The following is a 19,395-nucleotide window of genomic DNA, read 5'->3' as shown; positions in this document are numbered from 1 at the left end:
CAGGACGCCAATTTGTCTTCCTAGCCTTTCTTTCCTGCCATTCTTCACTGCGCTGCTGTCTCACAAGGAAAAAAATATCTCAACTATAATCTTAAATGATTGTTTTTATATAAAGAAAATTTTCTAACAAATAATATTGTGTCTGTTTCTACACTGCCCTAAACACTGAGTAAACCAAATGAAACTATTTCACATTTATTAATTAGTATTTTACTATTTTTGATTTTTTTTTTTGCATTGGTCAAAAATAGCAGATATACAAGTTCACTGCGAGCTTGTGAGAAATCTCAGGTAAATGTTTGGGGGGTCCTTGGCACGAAAAAGTGTGAGACCTACTGATTTTAAGAAAGCATTTGTAGAATCGGCCTCAGGTCTTAATGGGTTAATATAGTTTTTTATTTTATGGATGGCGGGTATTAACGTTAATTTCCCCCCTCCCATCCTCCCTGTGTGTGTGTGTGTGTGTGTGTGTGTGTGTGTGTGTGTTGTGGGTGCTGTGTCTGGGCTAGCAGTCTGAAGTGCGTTGCCGCTGCGTTGGTGCCGTGTTGCCGTGCTGTGTGATGCCCTCCCATGAAGCCCAGGTGGGGAGCTGACGCTGCCAGTGAGCGGGAGACGCCACTGCTGCTGCACCACCGCAGAGCAGCAGCACCCGGCCAGGAGCAGCAGCAGCGGAACCGCCAGCCGGTCCTCTCCCTCTCCCTCTCCCTCCTCTCCCCCTGCCTGTCCTCCCCTCCTCCTCCTCTCGCACACCGGAGACTCCTCCCGCGCCTCCTCCTCCTCCTCCTCCTGCGTCTCGCTCTCGGACTCCCTGCCCACGTTCTCAAACGTCACCCTCCTCCTCCTCACCTCCACCTCTGCCGTCGTCGCCTCCATTGATCACCTCCAGTAAGGGGCCTCTCTCTCTCTCTCTCTCTCTCTCTCTCTCTCTCTCACACTTTTTTTTCTTTGCCACTTTCGTTTTCTCGCTCTCTCCCCAGTATTGGGAATGAGAATGGGTTTTATTTGTCACTCACACATCACAGGTTTACAGGTGTAATGAAGTGGGCGGATTTTTTTTTTCTTTCTTCGTTCGTTCGCACTCCATCATTTTGTAGTATTCCGTGAGAAGAGAGGTAGAGTAAGAGCAAAGGGAAAGGGATAGAAACAGGTTAAATAAAACAGTGAAGATATATACATAGATAATAAAAAACTGGATATTCTTCTCTCCCTATCCCTCTGCCTTGTCCTCATTAGCCAGAGTATTTTGAATTACCTTAAAGACGAGAAGACGGCAGTAATGGCTAATTTATGCTTCGTTGAAAACGGCTGATTTACAAGCTCACCGTGCGTCACAGAGGCGCTGTGTCTGTGTCACGCAGAGATGCAACTACGCAGTATAAATCAGGCTTTAGACAGGCCCCATGCATTGCTGCAGAGTGCTGGTTTAAAGGTTAATGGATGCTGGGGAAAGAAACGTATTCATAGATAATTGAACTCGCCTAAAGTAAGAAATGATAGTGCTAATAATAATGTGTGTAATAAGCTTTTTTACACAAGCAGCGTTAGTCATCCGGTGTACATTATATTGTATTACACGGACTCAGACGATCATGTGAGTGATGTCCACAAGTGAACCAACCGCTCTTCACACAGTAAATGATTGTACTGTATATATTTTTGCATAATTGTTGCATACACATTATCACATTGCAGTCCCCTCAGTACAGAAGAGCATTCAGTATGTATTGGGTTTCTGTTCTGTCTCTAGGGAAAGCATATCAATAAGCATAGCATTTCTGAAGCAAATGATTTGGCATGATCTCTCTGTGAAAAAAAAGCACATCCATACACACTGCCGTACGTGATCAAAGTGTGAGAACACGTTTTGCTGGGAGTTTTGATTGTACTTATTGTCTAAATGGGTCAAAGCAGCAGTTAAAGTGACATTATGCAAGTTTTGTATTAATTAAAAGTTTTCTGAGCTCGTACAGAACAAATTGCGCCCACTGGCGATTCAATGCACCAAATAGATTCACGACTAGAGATTCAAGACTTCTCGGTTAAGGGACTTCTTGCCGCTGTAATAAAATAAACCAATGTTATACATTATGGAAATGAATTTAAAGATGATTGAAAGCACCAAGTAAGTACTGCTGGCGGCAAACAAATGCAGTTATTGTGCCCAACTTGAAAACTTTTAAAGTATCACTAGGGGGAAAAAGATGAGAAACATTTACAGATGGAGTGTAACTACAGTATGTGCAGACATTTAAAGAGCAAATATTTAGGAAAAGTTGAAATATAGAGAAATTATAATCACAAAATGGAAGTCCTTGTTCTTTCTAATATGTACAGTAAAACATGTTTATTTTTCCTGTTTTTCTGCCCTAAAACAGCCAGGTTGACGTTGTTCAACACTGCCACCAACACCAGCAGACGAGTGCAGTATCATCAAGGTAACCAGCAACGTAACCTCCACCAGCAGCAGCCGTCATGTCCAGTCGCAGGAAATCGTCCACGCCCTGCATGGTCCGGGTCGTTCATGACCTGCCCGAACCGGAAAGCGACCCGGAGGAGCCGATGGACGTGGACATGCCATCGGATGTTCCTGTAGACATTGGCGCCATTACAGAGAGAGGCCCATCAGAACCATGCAACCCGACGAGTGAAAAACAAGAGCCACAGGAGCATCCAGAAAATCCAGAGAAAACGGAGCAGGAGACGTTTTCAAGACCGGTTGAAAACCAGAGTCCACCAGAGCCATCAGAACGAAATGAACTGTCAAATGAAGAGGAGGAAGATGCTGTGATGCTCGAGGATGACGGAAGCGGACAGGCAAAGGAGAGAGAGGGGGGCGATTATGAGGCAGCGACCCCGAGGAGGCAGCAAAGGAAATACGAGTGCAAATACTGCCCTTTTTCCACACAGAATCTGGACAACTTCAAGGAGCACGTGGACTCGATTCACCCCAGCGTCATCCTCAACCCACTGTACCTGTGTGCCGTCTGCAACTTCAGCACTAAGAAATTTGACTCGCTCACAGAGCACAATGAGAGCCAGCACCCGGGCGAAACAAACTTCAAGTTCAAGAGGGTGAAAAGGAACAATCAGACTATCTTAGAGCAGACAATCGAAGGCATGGACAATTCAGTCGAATGCGATTTGACAAACGGGCGGGGCGAAAGCAACGACAGCGGTGCCGCGTTTCCCCCTTGCCTATCCGCGACAGTAACAACACCCGACAGTATTCAGTCAATCTACCAGGGGAACGGCCTGAAGAGCCAGTTAGATAGCCTTCTGCAGAAGGACCAAATCACGGCGGTGAACATCAACGGAACGGTGATCATCCCCGAACCCACAATCTTCCAAGGGCTTTCCCATGTCACCCCGCACCTACAGCGCCCGCCCAATTTCAACTCCGTACCAAAAATTGCCGTTCCCCTGAACACCACCAAATACAACCCGTCGTTGGACAACAACCTGACGCTCATCACTTCCTTCAGCAAGTTCCCTTACCCGACGCACGCCGAGCTCTCCTGGCTGACCGCGGCGTCCAAACACCCGGAGGAGCAGATCAAAGTGTGGTTCACCACGCAGAGGCTAAAGCAAGGCATCACGTGGTCACCCGAGGAGGTGGAGGAAGCCAGGAAGAAGATGTTCAACGGCTCCATTCCGCCGGCCCACCACACCTTCACCGTCGCCGCGCGCGCCAGTCCGGCGTCGCGGCCGTCGTCCGCCAAAGCCTCTCTGCAGCCGGTCGTCCACACGACGGTCGAGCACCCGAATCATATCAAGACGTCGAGTATGTCCAACGGGTTGAACACCGTTACCGTGACGACGACCTTCCCCGCGGGGGTCGGCCCGGTCCCGGGCCACGCCCTCAAACGGCCCCTGCCCGCGCACGCGATGGCCATGTTCGCCCCGGAACCCAAGCGGCCCGTCATGGCGGTCGCGCCACACTCTGGGGACCCGAAAGACAAGGGTCTCATGGCCCCTCCCCCGCCTCCTCCGCCGCTGAAAGACCGCCTCCCGATGGCTCCGCCTCCGGTTCCCATGGAGATGAAGAGACCTGTGGCGCTTCCTGCGGTCCCGGCGGAGCCGAAGAGGTCATTTGCTGCTGTGCCTTTAATGCCGCCACCGTCGTCCACGGGGAAGCTGCTTGCGGCGGCGGCGGCTCCTCTTCCGTCGTCCTTCAACTCCAAGACCAGGCCGGTGGTGTCTCTGCCCTCCATACTATTTCAACAGTCATTAAACCGGCCTTTCTTAGCACCCCCGCCTATCATCGCACCCCCGTACAAGAACTACCTAATTCCTCATCATTCGCACATCACCTCCAAAGACAAAAACCCCATTACCCATGCGTTATTAGCCCCCGATATGAAGCTACCAAACTCGCCCCCGCTGGTTGCACCACACATACGGAGGCCCCCCATCATCCAGTCAGTTCGCACCCCACTCAAATCCCCAGGCTTTCCCTCACCGAGATCGAAAGAGCAGCAGCAAGGAGGCGGGGAACTGAGAGTCTGCTACCCCAGAGGAGACAAGATACCCACTCCTCTGTCCGAGGCCAACGGTGTGTCCCATGTGGAGGCCAGATGGTCACACGAGCAGAACCCACACATCCACAACAACGGATTCATACAGCTGTATGCCAGCGAACCGCCCAGAGCTGAGCAGCACAAGTCACTGTCGGTGCCCACCCAGTTCCCCCTGCTGGAGAGAATGAAGGGGAAGACTGCAGAACAGCTCAAGATCCTGGAAGAAAACTTCCTGCGGAAGAGCTTCCCCACGCACATCGACGTCGACAACCTGGCGGTTGCCACACGCCTGTCGCGGCAGGAGATCGAGAGCTGGTTCGAGGAGCGCCGTGCACTCCGTGACAACCTTGAGCAGGCACTGCTCAACTCTATGGGCACTAAGAGGCTGGGCTTTGGCATGGGCAACGGCGGTGGCACTGCGGTAGTCGAGAAACGACTGCAGCATCAACATCAACTGCACCAAGCCATACAACTGAATGGAATTCACAAACCGAGCAGTGGCCATGTCAAAAGCCCTCCTCTTCTGCCACAGCCTCCCATCCTTCCTATCGTCGCCCCTCTCACCGTGCCATCATCTGTTCCCTCCAACCCATCTTCTCCCTGTTCAGTGCCTGCAGACTGCCGATCCCCAGCGCTCCTCAAGGACGTTTCTGCGCAAGCGAGGTGGCCTTCTCCTGAGGAGTTCAGCCAGCTGGAGGCCCGGGCGGGTCTGCCACGCGTTGACTTCGCCCGCTCGTTCGTTGACAGCCGCACGGGGTTCAGAGGCAGCACCCCCGAGTGGACAGAACTGTTTCACAAGATGAACAGTGCAACATCTGGCATTGCCGGCGGAGGAGTGAACGGCAGTGGACAGGGGGCGTCAGTAAGCTCTTCTGAACATGTCTCCAGTATCATCCAACGCTGCCAGGAAGGAGGCGGTGGTAAGATGTTGGAGGGTGATCTGGGCAGGTTAGCAGCGGAACTGCGTCCCAAAAGCCTCAGCATTCAACAGCACCAGGACCTACATGACTGGCTCAGCGGCAGGTATAGTAATGTTCATATTAGAACACCACACCGACCATTCTCCAAAGCATAAGGGCCCTCATTTATCAAACTTGTGCAGACGCAACTTTCTGCGTTTATCAATCTGTCGTCAATTTGACGTGAGCGTAGCTAAAGCTCAAATCTCACGTTGGGCTCTCAGCTCGTGTACGCAATTGTTTTCCATCATAGACTTGCGGTGCAGCATAGTCTGACAATCTGACAGGCATCTAAACATATGCAGAAACATGGTTGAGATAGGTAAACCAACATACTAACTTTACTGTAATGTACTGTAATTGTGGACTTTTTTCAAAGTTATTTTGAACTTTAAAGCATTTTAATGTGAGCATTAGCCAAAAGCAGTCCGTGAAGAAAATGTAAACAAACGCTAGTCTAAAAACAAAGCCATCAACGGGGAAAATGGTCTATGTTTACGTATGATACATGACCAAATCTGTGAACAGATGCTGGTATTGTCCTTTTAAAGACACATATTTATATCTTAATGTTAAAGGGATACTTCACTCTCCCGACGGGGACACATTTAAAAAAAATATTAAAAATAAATGAAAAAAGTTATGGAAAATTCATGGCCCCCTCACGCATTAGAGTGTCCTACTAATGTGTGAGGGGGCCATGAATTTTCCATAACTTTTTTCATTTATTTTTAATATTTTTTTTAAATGTGTCCCCGGCCCGAAAGTGAAGTATCCCTTTAAATCTTAAATGTTTTAAGACGTATTTCCCTGTCGTGTCTTTTGATTGGTTTTGGGATCATTAGGTCAGACATTTTGCATACCGTAAGCCATTAGGTGGATGCTTCTGTCCTGCAGAATGCCTAGCTATGCCCGAGAGTGTATTGATTTTGTGCCAGTGAAGGTGTTCAGGCACTTTACATCCCCTCTCTCTCTGCTTTCATATTTGTCACCATCTGTTTGAATAAGAAAAGTGTCTCTTCTCCTGTGTCTCAAAGAAATAGAATATTGGTACCAGCTTCTCTGTGAGAGAGAGAGAGAGAGAGAGAGAGAGAGATTTCTCTGTTTGCACCCTTTTATTTTCAAGCTGCCCCCTTGCAGGGCAGCTTGATAGGCTTTGCAGAGTACAATCTACCCTGTTTTCTTGATGGCAACCTATTAAGTGTAATTTTCTTTTGAGAAAGCTCTCTCTCAAAATAACACGACCATAACCCTTGAATAACAATATCACCTAAATAATTTGACGAAGCCTTTTATTCTTCCCGTGAGATACAGCAGGTCTTTGAAAAGCACCGCTGTGATGTGTTGTAATTGTTCTGCTGTTTTGTAAGCTTGTGCACACAGCCAGGGCCATAACAGCACGTATACAGGACAGCGATGTCAAGTACAGCACCATGTTCTGCTGCTTTTTCTTTGTCAGCACGTATAGAACATTATAATTACTGCACAAGGAAATTGTCACGGAGAACATTTCAACCCAGAAGTTTGACATCAAGCAAATACTTACCCCAAAACAGTGGTCATGCTATGGTAGATGCAAATTAGTTTATGTATTTTATTTTTATTTTTTATTTATTAAATACATCGAAAAGCTAGTGCTTTAACAACGGAGTATACCAGGGTTTGTGATATCCTGTTCTGAGGCCAATGTTTTTTACTTAAAAGCTGCCTTAAAATTTGAGTTCCGATGGTTCAGTGCGTCATTTGGTCACTGGGAACCTGTCTAAAGACAAGATATTACGGCACGTATACACATAAACTAGAATTATAAGTATTTGAAGAAACACACTAGTTTGCCCTCTGTAAGGCCCAGACAAACCTTGACTCGGGGTGTGCTATTACCAGGCTGAGACCACAGAACGCAGGGGAGCTGAAGAACGGAATACAGAGCGGAGGTGTCGGAGGACCCCGGGAGGTGTTCGGGAGCTGGCTGGACGACGGAGGACACTTGAGGAGAGTACGGGAGCTGGCTCTGGAGAGAGAGAAGAAGATGGTCGAGGACGCCTCTGGGAGGCTGACTGGATAAATGGTACAGAAACGGTTTTAAAAAAGCGTCTGTGTCATTTTAGATTTTAGCGTTGGCTATTCAAAAATAGCAGATATACAAGCTCACAGCGCGACACTTCGTGCCTTGTGCGAGCTGGTACTGTATATCTGCTATTTTTTTTTTTTTATGTAAAAAAAATGTTGAAAAGTTAATTTTTTAACACAAATCTTCTCTTCTGGGGATCCCTGGAACAAAAAAAAATTCAGATGGGGGGGTCCGCGGCCAAATACATATAATTTTGGGGGTCCTTGGCACTAAAAAGTTTGAGAACTACTGATTTAGAAGAATCAGCCTCAGGTCTTAATGGGTTAATTTCACAGACTGAGTGCAGACGCTGATTGGCTCTTCCACTTTTTGGTTTCTGCAAAACGCCCACCCAGCGCTGGGGGCCAGACCGGTCTGCAGAAGACACATGATAATGTGAATTCATGCGACCGGGATGGTTTACCAGGGAATGCGTGCCCCGCACGTTTATGTAGCACCCTTTGTTGTCAGATTTCCCGTTGTCATAGTACGCAATGTTGATGACGTACACGGGCATAAATGGGGGACAGTTTGTACAAACGAGAGGACACTGGAGCAACTCAGACAACTTTGAGCCTCTTCCCGAGTTGCTCCAGTGTCTTTTCTTACGCTTGCTGCTCCTGTGATGCACGGGACCTGCCTTCATTTGGCGCGGTAAGATTCCCTTTCTTCACAGACATTGTGTGCATTGCTCTGTAAAAGAATGGAGTTCTATTGTGCACACTACTTTTATATTGGTGCAGCGGCACAAACGCAGCGGCCAATCCGTGAAGCCGATGGGTCAGGGGTGGCCAATCAGGTTCAGGATTTGTAGTGCGCCCGCCATCCAATTATTGCACTGGCCCCGGGGCGCAGTACACAGAAAGGGAAAAGAAAGGACAAGAGAAAAACATAGGACAAGACAAAGAAGACTAGACTAGGACAACAAGAATTCAGTCACACTGTCAAGTCAGTCACAATAAGAGGGAGTATAAACACCCACACAACCCACAATCAGGGAAACCGATGGGTCGGGTGGCCAATCAGGGAAGCCGATGAGTCGGGTTGGCCAATCAGGGAAGCCTGACACACACACACACACACACACACACGCACACACACACACACACACACACACACACACACACACACACACACACACACACACACAGAGAGAGAGAGGTTTCTGGATTTATTTTAATAGATGTACCATACTTACATTCTGCTGTTGCGGTCATGTACTGTAAGTACATTATGCGCTGCTCGAGTAGTTTATTACGCACTTGCACAAAGTGTTATCATGTACTTGCAGTACTTTTCCACAAGTTAACACTAAGATTAATAGACTGGAATAAAGCCACTGCCATAGCCATGTTCCAGAATGCTCATTAAGCCAGTGTTGCCAGCCTGGGCAACAGACACCATCTCATCCCAGCCAGGAAGCTACTGTGTTGAGTAGCTGTGTGGGTTTTGGCAAATATTGCTTAGCAACAAAATGTAGTTCCAAGAATTGAGTTGGAAAAAGACATTTGAGTGACTGGAGACTGAAAATAGAAGCAGACCCCCCAGTGTGGAAGTTATTTTACATGAAAGCCATCACCTTTACGCGATAGCATTCTGCTTGTTTGTGCTGCGCTCCTACAGTAAGTGACTCCTAAGTGTGATTGGAGTTTTAACATTCTCACACGTCTTCCGTTTGTCTAGAGATTTTGCGATGTGTTGAAAGCACGTTTCATGATATTATTATTTTATTTATTAAATCAGACCACAGTGAATTAATTTCAACAGTGAATTTTTGGAAGCCACCAAACTGTGGCGTGCACGTTTTTATACCAAAAAACAACTACACCCGGTGATTTCACTAATTAGTACCCTCCGCCCCCCAACCCCGTGATTGAAGGGTCTGCTAATTAGTGTAATCAGCTGCCGTTTTGTTGTCGGGACACCCTGGAAATAAACAGAACCACACGGCTCACAATGTGACCAAGGTTAGGCAAACGCCAAGGCGTTAAACCGCATTCTGGTGGGTTTTCAAATAAAAGCCAGCTGTGTGCATCGAAATGGCCCCAATAGGATTCGGCTCCGCCGCACCAACTTCACCCAGTATTTGCCAGACCTCAGAGATCAAATTCATGTGAAAGGAAAGACGGTTCCCACACACTGTTCAACTCTGCACCTCTCCACTTTTGTAAAGCAACAATATGCATTCCGAGGGTGTGCTCGTGGGATTGGATTTTTTGTGAGGTTTCGCCTCCCCACGTCGTCGGAAAATAGGATGCGGCGATGTGATATTATTGATCCGTTCTCTGAACTTTAATCTAATTACATCTACACGATGCAGAAAAGTTCAATAACGCCTTGTACTCTCTCACCTTGAAGCCCGCGGTACCCTGTGAACTTACAGTGACTGGAACAGTAGAATAAGGCTTACATTCCTCGATTGCCGACATAACAAGCAGCCTAGTAGCTGACGAGTGCAAGGGTCGGACTCAACAGACAATAGATGTAACCAGATATCCCTGTGTGCCTGACATGATCATGTGGCATTCCTTTTGCAAATGGTTTTCCTTCCTCCAGGTGCAACTGTCTTTGACGTGCGTGTGTGTGTGTGTGTGTGTGTGTGTGTGTGTGTGTGTGTGTGTGTGTGAGTGTGAGTGTGAGAGAGTGTGAGTGTGTGTGAGCGAGCACGTCCGCGTGCATTAACGCCACAATGGCACTGTCCTCCTAATCGCCCCCAAACCGCAGGCCTCATTTAATCACATCTACAGTACACAATGCACAATTTTACTATTTCCCTCTTAACATGGATTAGGGAGCGCGCCAGCCAGTCCTGGCCTCTTGTCTATGAGAGCGCTGTATTTCACAATATGCCCTAGTTCCCAGCAGCACCCGGGGTACCAGGAACACTGGCTCCTGGCAGTGCAATTGCTTTTTAATCCCCCCCCCCCACCCCACCCCCTTTCATTTTGGGTTTTTTTTTTAGGAGGCAAATGATCCAAGCCTTTGTGAAACTGACATTTCTCTGGTGTAAAAAAAAAAAAAAAAGCGTTTAATTTTTTTTTTTTCTTGTGGTGGGGGGGGTTAATAATGCCTTTCTGTCTTTCTTCCTCGCAGGTGTGAAGACAGGTTGTCACCGCCATCACTGCTGTCAATTACACACACACAGGAGCCAGGAAGACACGGAGAGAATCAAATAGCGAGAACGACGAGGAATGGAGAAAAAAAAAGTACTGTGGATGGATGGAAAGAGATTTTTAAACGTGGGGGAAAAAAAGATTATTTTTTTTTATCTTGTGATTGTCGCATCCCGGATCATGCACAACAATTCTCCTCCGTCATGTCAGAGCCAATAATGTGATTATTATTATTTTTTTAAATGACCCCTCTTCCAAAAAAACGACCCCTTCTTTAACCACTGGATCCCTACCATACCTATTCTGGGTATGTCACAATAGGCGAACATTCAGCAAAACAGGCAAAACATTCAGTGAAAAAAACCTATCTACAAGCTCGCCGTGGAGCTTGTAGATCGGCTATTATCGGCAAAGAGATTTCGTGTAGAGGGGAACAAAAGGAGAGAACCTAGTGTAGACCTCTGGGGGACACCGTATATCGCTGTTGTCAGGCAGAAACCTTGTTTCTCCACATCTCCAAGTTTCACATTTCTTATGTTTTTCCGTAGAAAAGTAGTGAAAATAGCCGATCTACAAGCACACAACGCCTCGCATCAATGTGTACCTGTAGATCTGCTATTTTCTCTATTTTGAAATGTTTTTAAAATAATAATAAAAAAGGAACGGTTCTGTGCACCCGACAGCAATGATACAGAGTTTCAGTGGTTAACATGTGACTGTTGTACGAAATGGATGGGCGAGAGACTATCACAGGAAGTCAAAACGGGGCTTTACAGCAGAGGAGCCAAATGGGCTCTTAAATTGAAAAGTTTAGGAGCGCAGCTGAGGAATTGAGGAGCATGACGTGTGGAAATGAATTAAAAATGCTCCATCGCCACGTTGAGTCTCAAGTTGCAAATAGGCACTTTCTTTCCCCAATTTTCGTGGCAGCGTGAGTCTATTTTTAGGAAAACACATGCTACCAAAAAGCTACACTGTGCAGAGCCCAGTGAAATTGAAACTGTGTCCAGTGTTCTCTAAAGATGTTACTTGGATACGAGGAGCTATTTTCCGGAAACATTATTTAATGTTAAATCCGTATTTATTACGGCGTGGCTCTGCAGGAGTCTAGCCGTCTATAAGAGGGTCTGTCTGTGTATCTGTCTGGGTTCTGGAGCTAATCTCGAAAACCGCTGGATTGATTGATTGATTGAATATTTTATATAGACAGACGGCACGATTACAGTCAAACGCTTAGTCTAAAAGGATAACACAAAAAAGTCCAGTGGACTTGTTTCCATTGAGGCCCTATATATTCAATTCATAAACATAGCATAAAATAATTACACCAAAATACAATATCATCTTAAATATAAAACTATATGTACATACATACTATATGTACATACTAGAAATAAAGGGGGAAAGAAATGGTGTTTAAAAAGGCCGGGGGGGAGAACACCTCTGGGAGAAGTGATAATTACCTCCCCCTTTGGCCTCCTGAAAGGTGGATTTTCAGGCCTGTTTTTAAAGGAAGCCAGTGATCCGCATTTTTTAAGGGATGGGGTCAGGCCGTCAGGGCATTCCGCACTTGGGTTGCGGTGCTGTAGAAGGAGAGTTTAGTTTGTTCTATAGGTGGGTGTTACTATAGGTAGGTGACTGATCATCAGCACCAACTAGTCTTGTGCACTCTACCAGAAGGCCACAGAAGTACCTCCACTTATCTTTATGTTTTTAAATATTTCACTTTAATTTACATAATGGAAGTCAATGGGGCTCTCTGATCGGGCAGAAACCGTTCCCAAATCTTTCGAATGTCCTTAACCCATTCAATCCGGGAACGCATCTCTGTCATTTTAGATTTCTTTGGCTATTAAAAAATTGGTCGATTGGTCGATTGACTTTATTAATTTAAAAATGACAATGAAAATAACATCTTTCCACAATGGTTGGTAATAACACATTCATAATATTTAAAACAAGGATGTCGACAATGCACATTGTGTCCATTAACAGAACAATGGCCCAGAAACATATGGTTCTTAATGTTGTCCTTTCCAGTTAGCCTTTTCCTCCGTCAACTTCCGCAGTGCCTCTTGTAGATGTCTGTTTTTTTGTTGACATGCGACCAGTTGCTGTTGACAGTCTACCAGCTTTTTTCTGTGTTTGGGGCACAGTTGGCACAGCCTATCTTTTTCCTTTTTTGCTCCTGGCGAAGCCTCCCTACTGGTCAATATGTGCTTCTTAGCCTGATTGGCTGCAGTGGCTGTGTGTGTTTGAACTGTGGTTCCAGTGGACGTAGTATGTGCTGCCATTGCTCTTGTCAAAGGAGGTCTGAGAGGCAGCATTTCTGAAGGTAGTCCACTGGGCTGATGGTCTCTCTTAAATATCTGCTATTTTTGAATAGCCAAAGTATAAAATAATGGTTGTAGCTCAAATCTAAAATGACACAGATGCCGTTCCTGGATTGAATGGGTTAAAGGAAAACAATTCTTCACTACTATAGGATAGACTGCAAGAAATCCTCAACCTTCCCTTTAAGACTTTTATTTTGTGGGGAAGGCAACATCACATTTCTGACAGTGTGGTGAAAAAAGGGGGGGGGGGGGGCACAAAGTTTCCATAAACACAAAGTTGACCGGGGTCCCTCCAGGGTCTGTACTTGGCTGCCTCCTTCTTTCCTCAATACCAAATCTCTTTGCCGAAAAAAAAAATCTGCTATTTTTGGCGAATATTTGCCAATTTTCTCTGAATGTTCGTGTATTAAGACATGCCCAGAAACAGGGCGCTATAGGGTTGGTTAACTCTGAAAGTGTAAACATTTGACGCTTACAGAGTTGAAATTAACATAACATCTCTATGTCCAAAACTGTTACTTTTCAGGATTCAAATTATAAAACGGTAGCAGGTCGACAAGCTCAAAACGAGTCCCTTCGCGCCACGTTTCCAGCTTGTGGATCTGCTACTTTTGCTACTTTTGTGTGACGCTGTGGTATGATCAAGTAGGGCGTTGATTTACGGAAAAAAAACACAAAAAGTTAGAATATGGAGAATGAGATAGGAGGTTTCTGTCCGACAACAGCGATACTTTTTTTTTGCCTGTGTAGGTATAGGGCCTCAGGTAGAGAGATAATGTTGTGCATGACCTGGGATGCTGAGGAGTAGCACAGAGGAGGAGGAATGCTTCATTTACACTCCGTCGCATGACCGTGTCGGTCTTCGCGAGAACAGCCGAAACCTACGAGCTTTCACCATGCCTCGTGCAAACGACACCGTGGTACGACGAAGTATAAATCAGGCTATTTAGAACGGAGCACTGAATGTGTGGCTGCTCTGCGGCACCGACTCCGACCGCACGACTGACCGACAGAACGACCGACGGAACGAACGAACGACCGACCGATCTGGTGATTTAAAAGAAACAAAAAAAACAAACGCCGAGTGCCAAAGCTGGGATCTGCTGCATTGTAACGAAAAACTTTTGACAAAAAAAGGGTTCTTCTTCATCTTGTAAATAAGGATTATGTATGTTTTGTTTGTTTTTTTGTTTTTGTTTTTTCTGTATTGCTACAGATTTGTACAATGTTTGGGGGGAGTGGGGCGGGGGAGGGGGGAGGGGGGAGAATTTTGTTACATTTTATAAAAATGGGAGCAACGTCGCCCCCTTTGTTTTTTCCTCTCTCTCACAACTCTTGTTCTGAAACCCCGTCTGGGGTGTTTTTTTTTGTTTTATTTTGTTTTTCTCGATGGTCGAAGTTTTTAAGAAAATGCAAACAAAAAAACTATGGTGCCAGCAGCAGTGGCATGCGCGTGCGTGCCACGGTAAACAAAAAAAAACAAGTACTGTAACACAGTGGAACCACTACAATTAAGGACCGACCAGTTGGCAATATTTCACTCACTTTTCTCCCCCCTTTGGGCACTGGACTTCCACATGCTGCTTCCCTGCTGAGAGGAGAGGAGACGAGAGGAAATGATACGAGACAAGAGGAGACGAGAGGAAAGGGGGGCTTTTGCTTCACGTCAAATCAGAAAGAAAAAACAATCTGACTTTTTTTTACTGTGCTGAAGTGAAGTCAAGTGCTATTATTATTATAATTATTAATATTCTTCTTCTTCTTATTGTAGCCACTCTGTCCCGAACTCTTCTTTTTGGAGAAAATTGAAAGAAAAAAACAAAACAAAAAAAAACAGCAACATAAGCCAATCTGCACTCAAATCCTGTTCTGTTGGAACATGCTTGTATGACCAAGTAACTGTTGTGGATCTGTCCTTTTCAATAATAAGGAACAAAAGCAAGAGAGAAAACACACAACCGCAACAAAAAACAACAAACAAGAAAATGAAACGTGAGACTGTCGTAAGGTTGGCGAAGGGCAGACAGTTTGAAATGGTAACGACCACACACACAAACACACACAGTGATGGAAACAGAAACACACACAACAACAACAACACACACACAATCTAGAATCATGCTGCCTGAATCATATTCAAATCTTAATCTCACTTTGTCCCTCAAACTGTCTTTCTGTCTCTTTCTTTTCCTTTTGCTCTCTTTTGCTTTCTTTCTCTCCATCTTTCTTTGTACCTTTCTATGTACCTTATATCTATGTCTCTCACTTTTTGTCCTTAGCTCGCTCTATCTCTTTCTCTCTCTGTTTCCCTCTCTCTCTCTCTCTCTCTCTCTCTTGCGCTCCATTTCCATTTTCTCTGTTTGATTTTTTTATTTTATTATTTCTTTGTCGTCCTGTACACAGACATACACATCTGTAATAATAATGATGATAAAAGAAGATAACTAGCCTTTTATTCAGTACATTACTACATGTTGGCTTGGTAGGTGTAGTCTAATCTAGTTCCATTCCGACAAAAAAAGAAGAAAAAAAAGAAGAAAAAAAAAACATAGTAAAAAAACATAATACAAAATACAAACTATGAGCTCTTTATGTATCGCTTCTGCCGCTATAGTGTTCTGGTCAGATTTAAGATGATAAGACTACATATATCTGAAATACCGTATTTTAAAATGCATACTGGGGTTGGCCTCAATGAACGTTATTCAGTCCAGAAAAGAAGTCCACTTTAAGGCAGATTTATTCTTCGTCATAAGACGGCGTCCCGCCGCGAAAATTGCCCGTCTCCAAGCTCGCAACTAGTCGATCTCGGAGACTGGCTTTTTTATGACGCATGATGCCGCGGTGTGGTATGATGGAGCTTAAATCAAGCATTACAATGTACTTTGTTCCAGTGTATTGACCTGTGTAATCTATGGGAAAAGAAGTTGTATGTGTACATTTTCTTTTTATAATGTACGGTAGCAGGTTGAGATTGTTACATGTTTTTGAATACTTTTTCTTCTACACGTTAATACCAGGTAAATATACTGAGATGAGGCTGTTGTAAAAAGTATTTCTGGAAAGATTTTTAAGCCCTTTTTATGACCACTGATCCTTTAAAAAAAAAAAGACAGCATTCAGCAGATGCTTGCAGAAAGCGCAGGTTGTTTTTGTTGCTATGAGACTGCTGAAACCCCCAGTTTGAAGCGTGGTGCTCTTTTTGCTAAAGCTTAAAAATATTTTTTACCAACTTCTACTACTTGGTGCTCTGGGCGCTCAAAACATGCTAAAGCTCTCGGCGCTGCCGGCAACATGCAACACAGCACGTCCTCTCCTGTGAAGAGAGGTGCTTGGTGGACACACACAAGGCTTAAAACTCTTTCGGAGACTTGTTTTTAGGTTGAATGGTTTGTATTGAATGTCTGAATGTCAAATGCTCCTTTAGATTCATCTAACTTTGAATGTCCCGAGAGTGAATTATTTAAGAATATGCAGTAATGGCTGACTGGTTTTACTTAAAGAAAAGACTGAAAGAAAGACTCAACCATACTGGCACTATGAGGAGGGAAGTTAAAACTACAAAATCAAAGATCACTATATTTTGGTCCAAATACCTCTATCGATATGCTGTATCATATTGTGCTGATATCAATTTTCTTTTACATTTCTAAAAACCTTTCAAAAATAGTGAAAAATAGCAGATCTACAAGCTCACAACGTGTCGCATCGCAATGCATTGTTTGAGCTTGTAGATCGTTTGTGAAAGTATAAAATAAGGCATAAGTGATTAAAACACAAAATCCCACAACATATATAGTCTCGTATCACGATATCGATATAATATGATATATTACCCAGCCCTACTTAAAACCAGTTCATAAATTGGCGTCAGTAAATTTGTCGACTGCACCTGTGCTTGTAACAGAGGATAGTAAGAAATGCCCGCTTCCTACCCCAGCTGGCACTAATGTGACATGATAAGAATTTAATTTTCAAGCACCTTTTAGGAGAAGATGTTGTAAATCAATTCAACGTAGGGTAATGGCGGCAATAAAAAAATATATAATAGCACCACTTGAGAAATGAAAGAAGTTTGCACTTCCTTTGGGAAAATGGCTTGAAAATGAAAAAGTTATTGAGAACTTTACTTTAAGAATGATACCTTTTCAGACTTCCTCAAACTAAAATATAACCTGGTCATCGTTTGGGCTGCTTATACCCGGTTGTGCCACTGTGCGAGAGTCTTTCCTTCCGTCTCAGTTACACACTTTTCACCCTGGTGTTTTTGAATCAAACCCAGATCTGAACATACCCAGAGAGAGTGCACCTGGTTTCCCTAAAAGCATTTTAGCACTTTAACACCACCTTTGTCCATCCAGTAGAGAGTAGTACAGCAAATACTGTCCTGGATGTGTTTAGATTTCACTGGCGTGATGGTGGGGGAGCTAACGGATTATATACACCAGTACCAGGGACACCTGCTCTCGCATGAATAGCTTCCGCCTGGATTCACAGACAAGGTGAATCCAGGCGAGGCCTATGATCCGTGATTGATTTTACCAGGTCAGTTTGTTGTTGAATGGGAGATGGAGAAGAAGGGAGGGAAAATACACAGTTAAGGGTCCATTTTCACGCTGTCAGAGTCAAATGAACACAGGAGTTTGGTGTGTAGGTAGGTACAGTAAGACGAGCCAGATTAGCAATCTTAGATTTTAAAAAAAAATAGGGCTCAAGTAATTAAATAAAACGTTAAAGTATCAGTCAAAACATAGATAATCGGACCAGCATCGGTCCCAAAAATCTGGCATCGACTGGGCTCTAGAACTGAGTCAGCTTACAGCTCAGAATTCGGAAGGTGGTTCTAATGTCTTGGACGCTCTGTGTGCAGCTGACAGGGATTGTGGGGGTACATTGTACTCTCTGTGACAAGCCTATGGTTGCCAATCCCCCCTCTGTTTCCCCCTTTGGAATTTCCCCCCTTAGTCTTTGGCACAGAGACTGTATTTACACAGGTGGCTGCAGATAGACCGGGCTCCCAGAAACTCCCCAAATAGGGATCGCATAGATCGAATGAGCCATAAGCGGGGAAAAAAAAGAATACGAGGCAAGATGTACCGTGTACATCGCTCTTGTCTTGTCTTGCCTAAGATAGAACACAACAGACATTACAGTACGTAATGCATCTTGTCTGGAGTAAAGTCTGCAGACTGAAACGGCAACTGATTAATAATCGTCAGCAATGGAAGCATTTGTATTCCAGTTGTGCACAGAAAGAAAGAAAATCCCAACCATTTTCAACCCTGCGTCCCCATTTTGAGTATGTCATTTTATAGGCAAAAACATTACCCATTTTCCGAAATTTTCAAAACTGGCAAAATTAGCAGATGTACAAGCTCACTTGTCGCGGTGTGAAGCACGGTGAGGTTGTAGATGGGCTATTTTTTCAAATGGGGCTCAAGTGGTTAACAGCAACTTGATATTCAGATTGCTGTGACTCATTTTGCGGTATAGATTGCATCATCTCACAGCTGTGTGAGCGCTTACCAGTCAGACCCCCATGTGTTGTTTTTCCTTAGACAACCATGACAATAGCCAGTCCAAGTCAAATTAATTCTGTTATTTTGTGCATGTGGCCAAACAAGTTGAGACAATGAGGGAAAGTAGATGAACCAAATTGAATGACTTTCGACTAAGTCAAGGCCACAAACAGTTGAAGTGTCTTTTTTCCCCCGTCATGTGTCCCTGTGAACCAAACGAGCCTTGCCTAATTAATGCTCTGTCGTACAACAAAGTATAAAAATGAGGATTTACAGTGAGGTTTGGCAGTGTTTTTTGGGGAAACCAGATGCAACACACACACACACACACACACACACACACACACACACACACACACACACACACACACACACACACACACACACACACACACACACACACAGGCCGACTGTACACTTGACGTTGAGGCCAGCCCTGACACATACTGAGGTCCTGCTTCTTCTACTACTACTACTATCAAACAATCGGTCCTGGGCTCGAAATAGGCTGGAAAACCCTTTCAAATACTTCAGATGCTCGAATCGGTGCAATCGAATCAACCCCCACCCGCATCAGCATTTCTTACACTATGTCCAGGAAATGGAACAACAACCCCCATACCCACCTTGACCTGAGAAGTTGTTTTTAAAAATGTGCATGGGTCCATTCGTTTGTGTCCCAGCCTGAAAAAACACATGACAACCTTTTAGACTGAGTCAAAAGTGGTTGTTTAATCTCTTGTACTGATGAGGTAACACTACACTTTCTTTAGTTTTTTGAAATCACGTATTTGAAATGTATTCCAGCTCTATTTTCCCCAGGTCAGCAAAACAACCTGTT

The 19,395-nt window shown here is 44.7% G+C and overlaps 1 protein-coding gene across 3 annotated transcripts; it reads left to right on the top strand.

The window, feature by feature from the left end:
* Positions 1-750: 750 nt before the first annotated feature.
* LOC308094770 (zinc fingers and homeoboxes protein 2-like) lies at positions 751-14,259 on the top strand. 3 transcript variants are annotated; one of them, XR_013933991.1, is made up of 5 exons: positions 751-885; positions 2,376-5,540; positions 7,361-7,544; positions 10,680-12,976; positions 13,039-14,259. XR_013933991.1 is itself a non-coding variant. In XM_080441595.1 (4 exons), the coding sequence occupies exons 2-3, from the start codon at positions 2,473-2,475 to the stop codon at positions 7,539-7,541; spliced, it is 3,249 nt and encodes a 1,082-aa protein (XP_080297721.1). In that variant the 5' UTR covers positions 751-885; positions 2,376-2,472; the 3' UTR covers positions 7,542-7,544; positions 10,680-14,259. The 3 variants fall into 3 exon arrangements, 2 of the variants coding, with proteins under 2 accessions (XP_080297721.1, XP_080297722.1); XM_080441595.1 differs by having other exon boundaries at positions 10,680-14,259; XM_080441596.1 differs by having other exon boundaries at positions 768-885; positions 2,380-5,540; positions 10,680-14,259.
* Positions 14,260-19,395: the final 5,136 nt, after the last annotated feature.

The sequence above is a fragment of the Gymnoscopelus braueri genome (genome assembly GCF_963280865.1).
Source record: "Gymnoscopelus braueri genome assembly, chromosome: 11".
In the NCBI taxonomy this organism is placed as follows: Eukaryota; Metazoa; Chordata; class Actinopteri; order Myctophiformes; family Myctophidae; genus Gymnoscopelus; species Gymnoscopelus braueri.
Note: the sequence above shows the minus strand (reverse complement) of the source record. Positions and strands in the feature narration are given on the sequence as shown.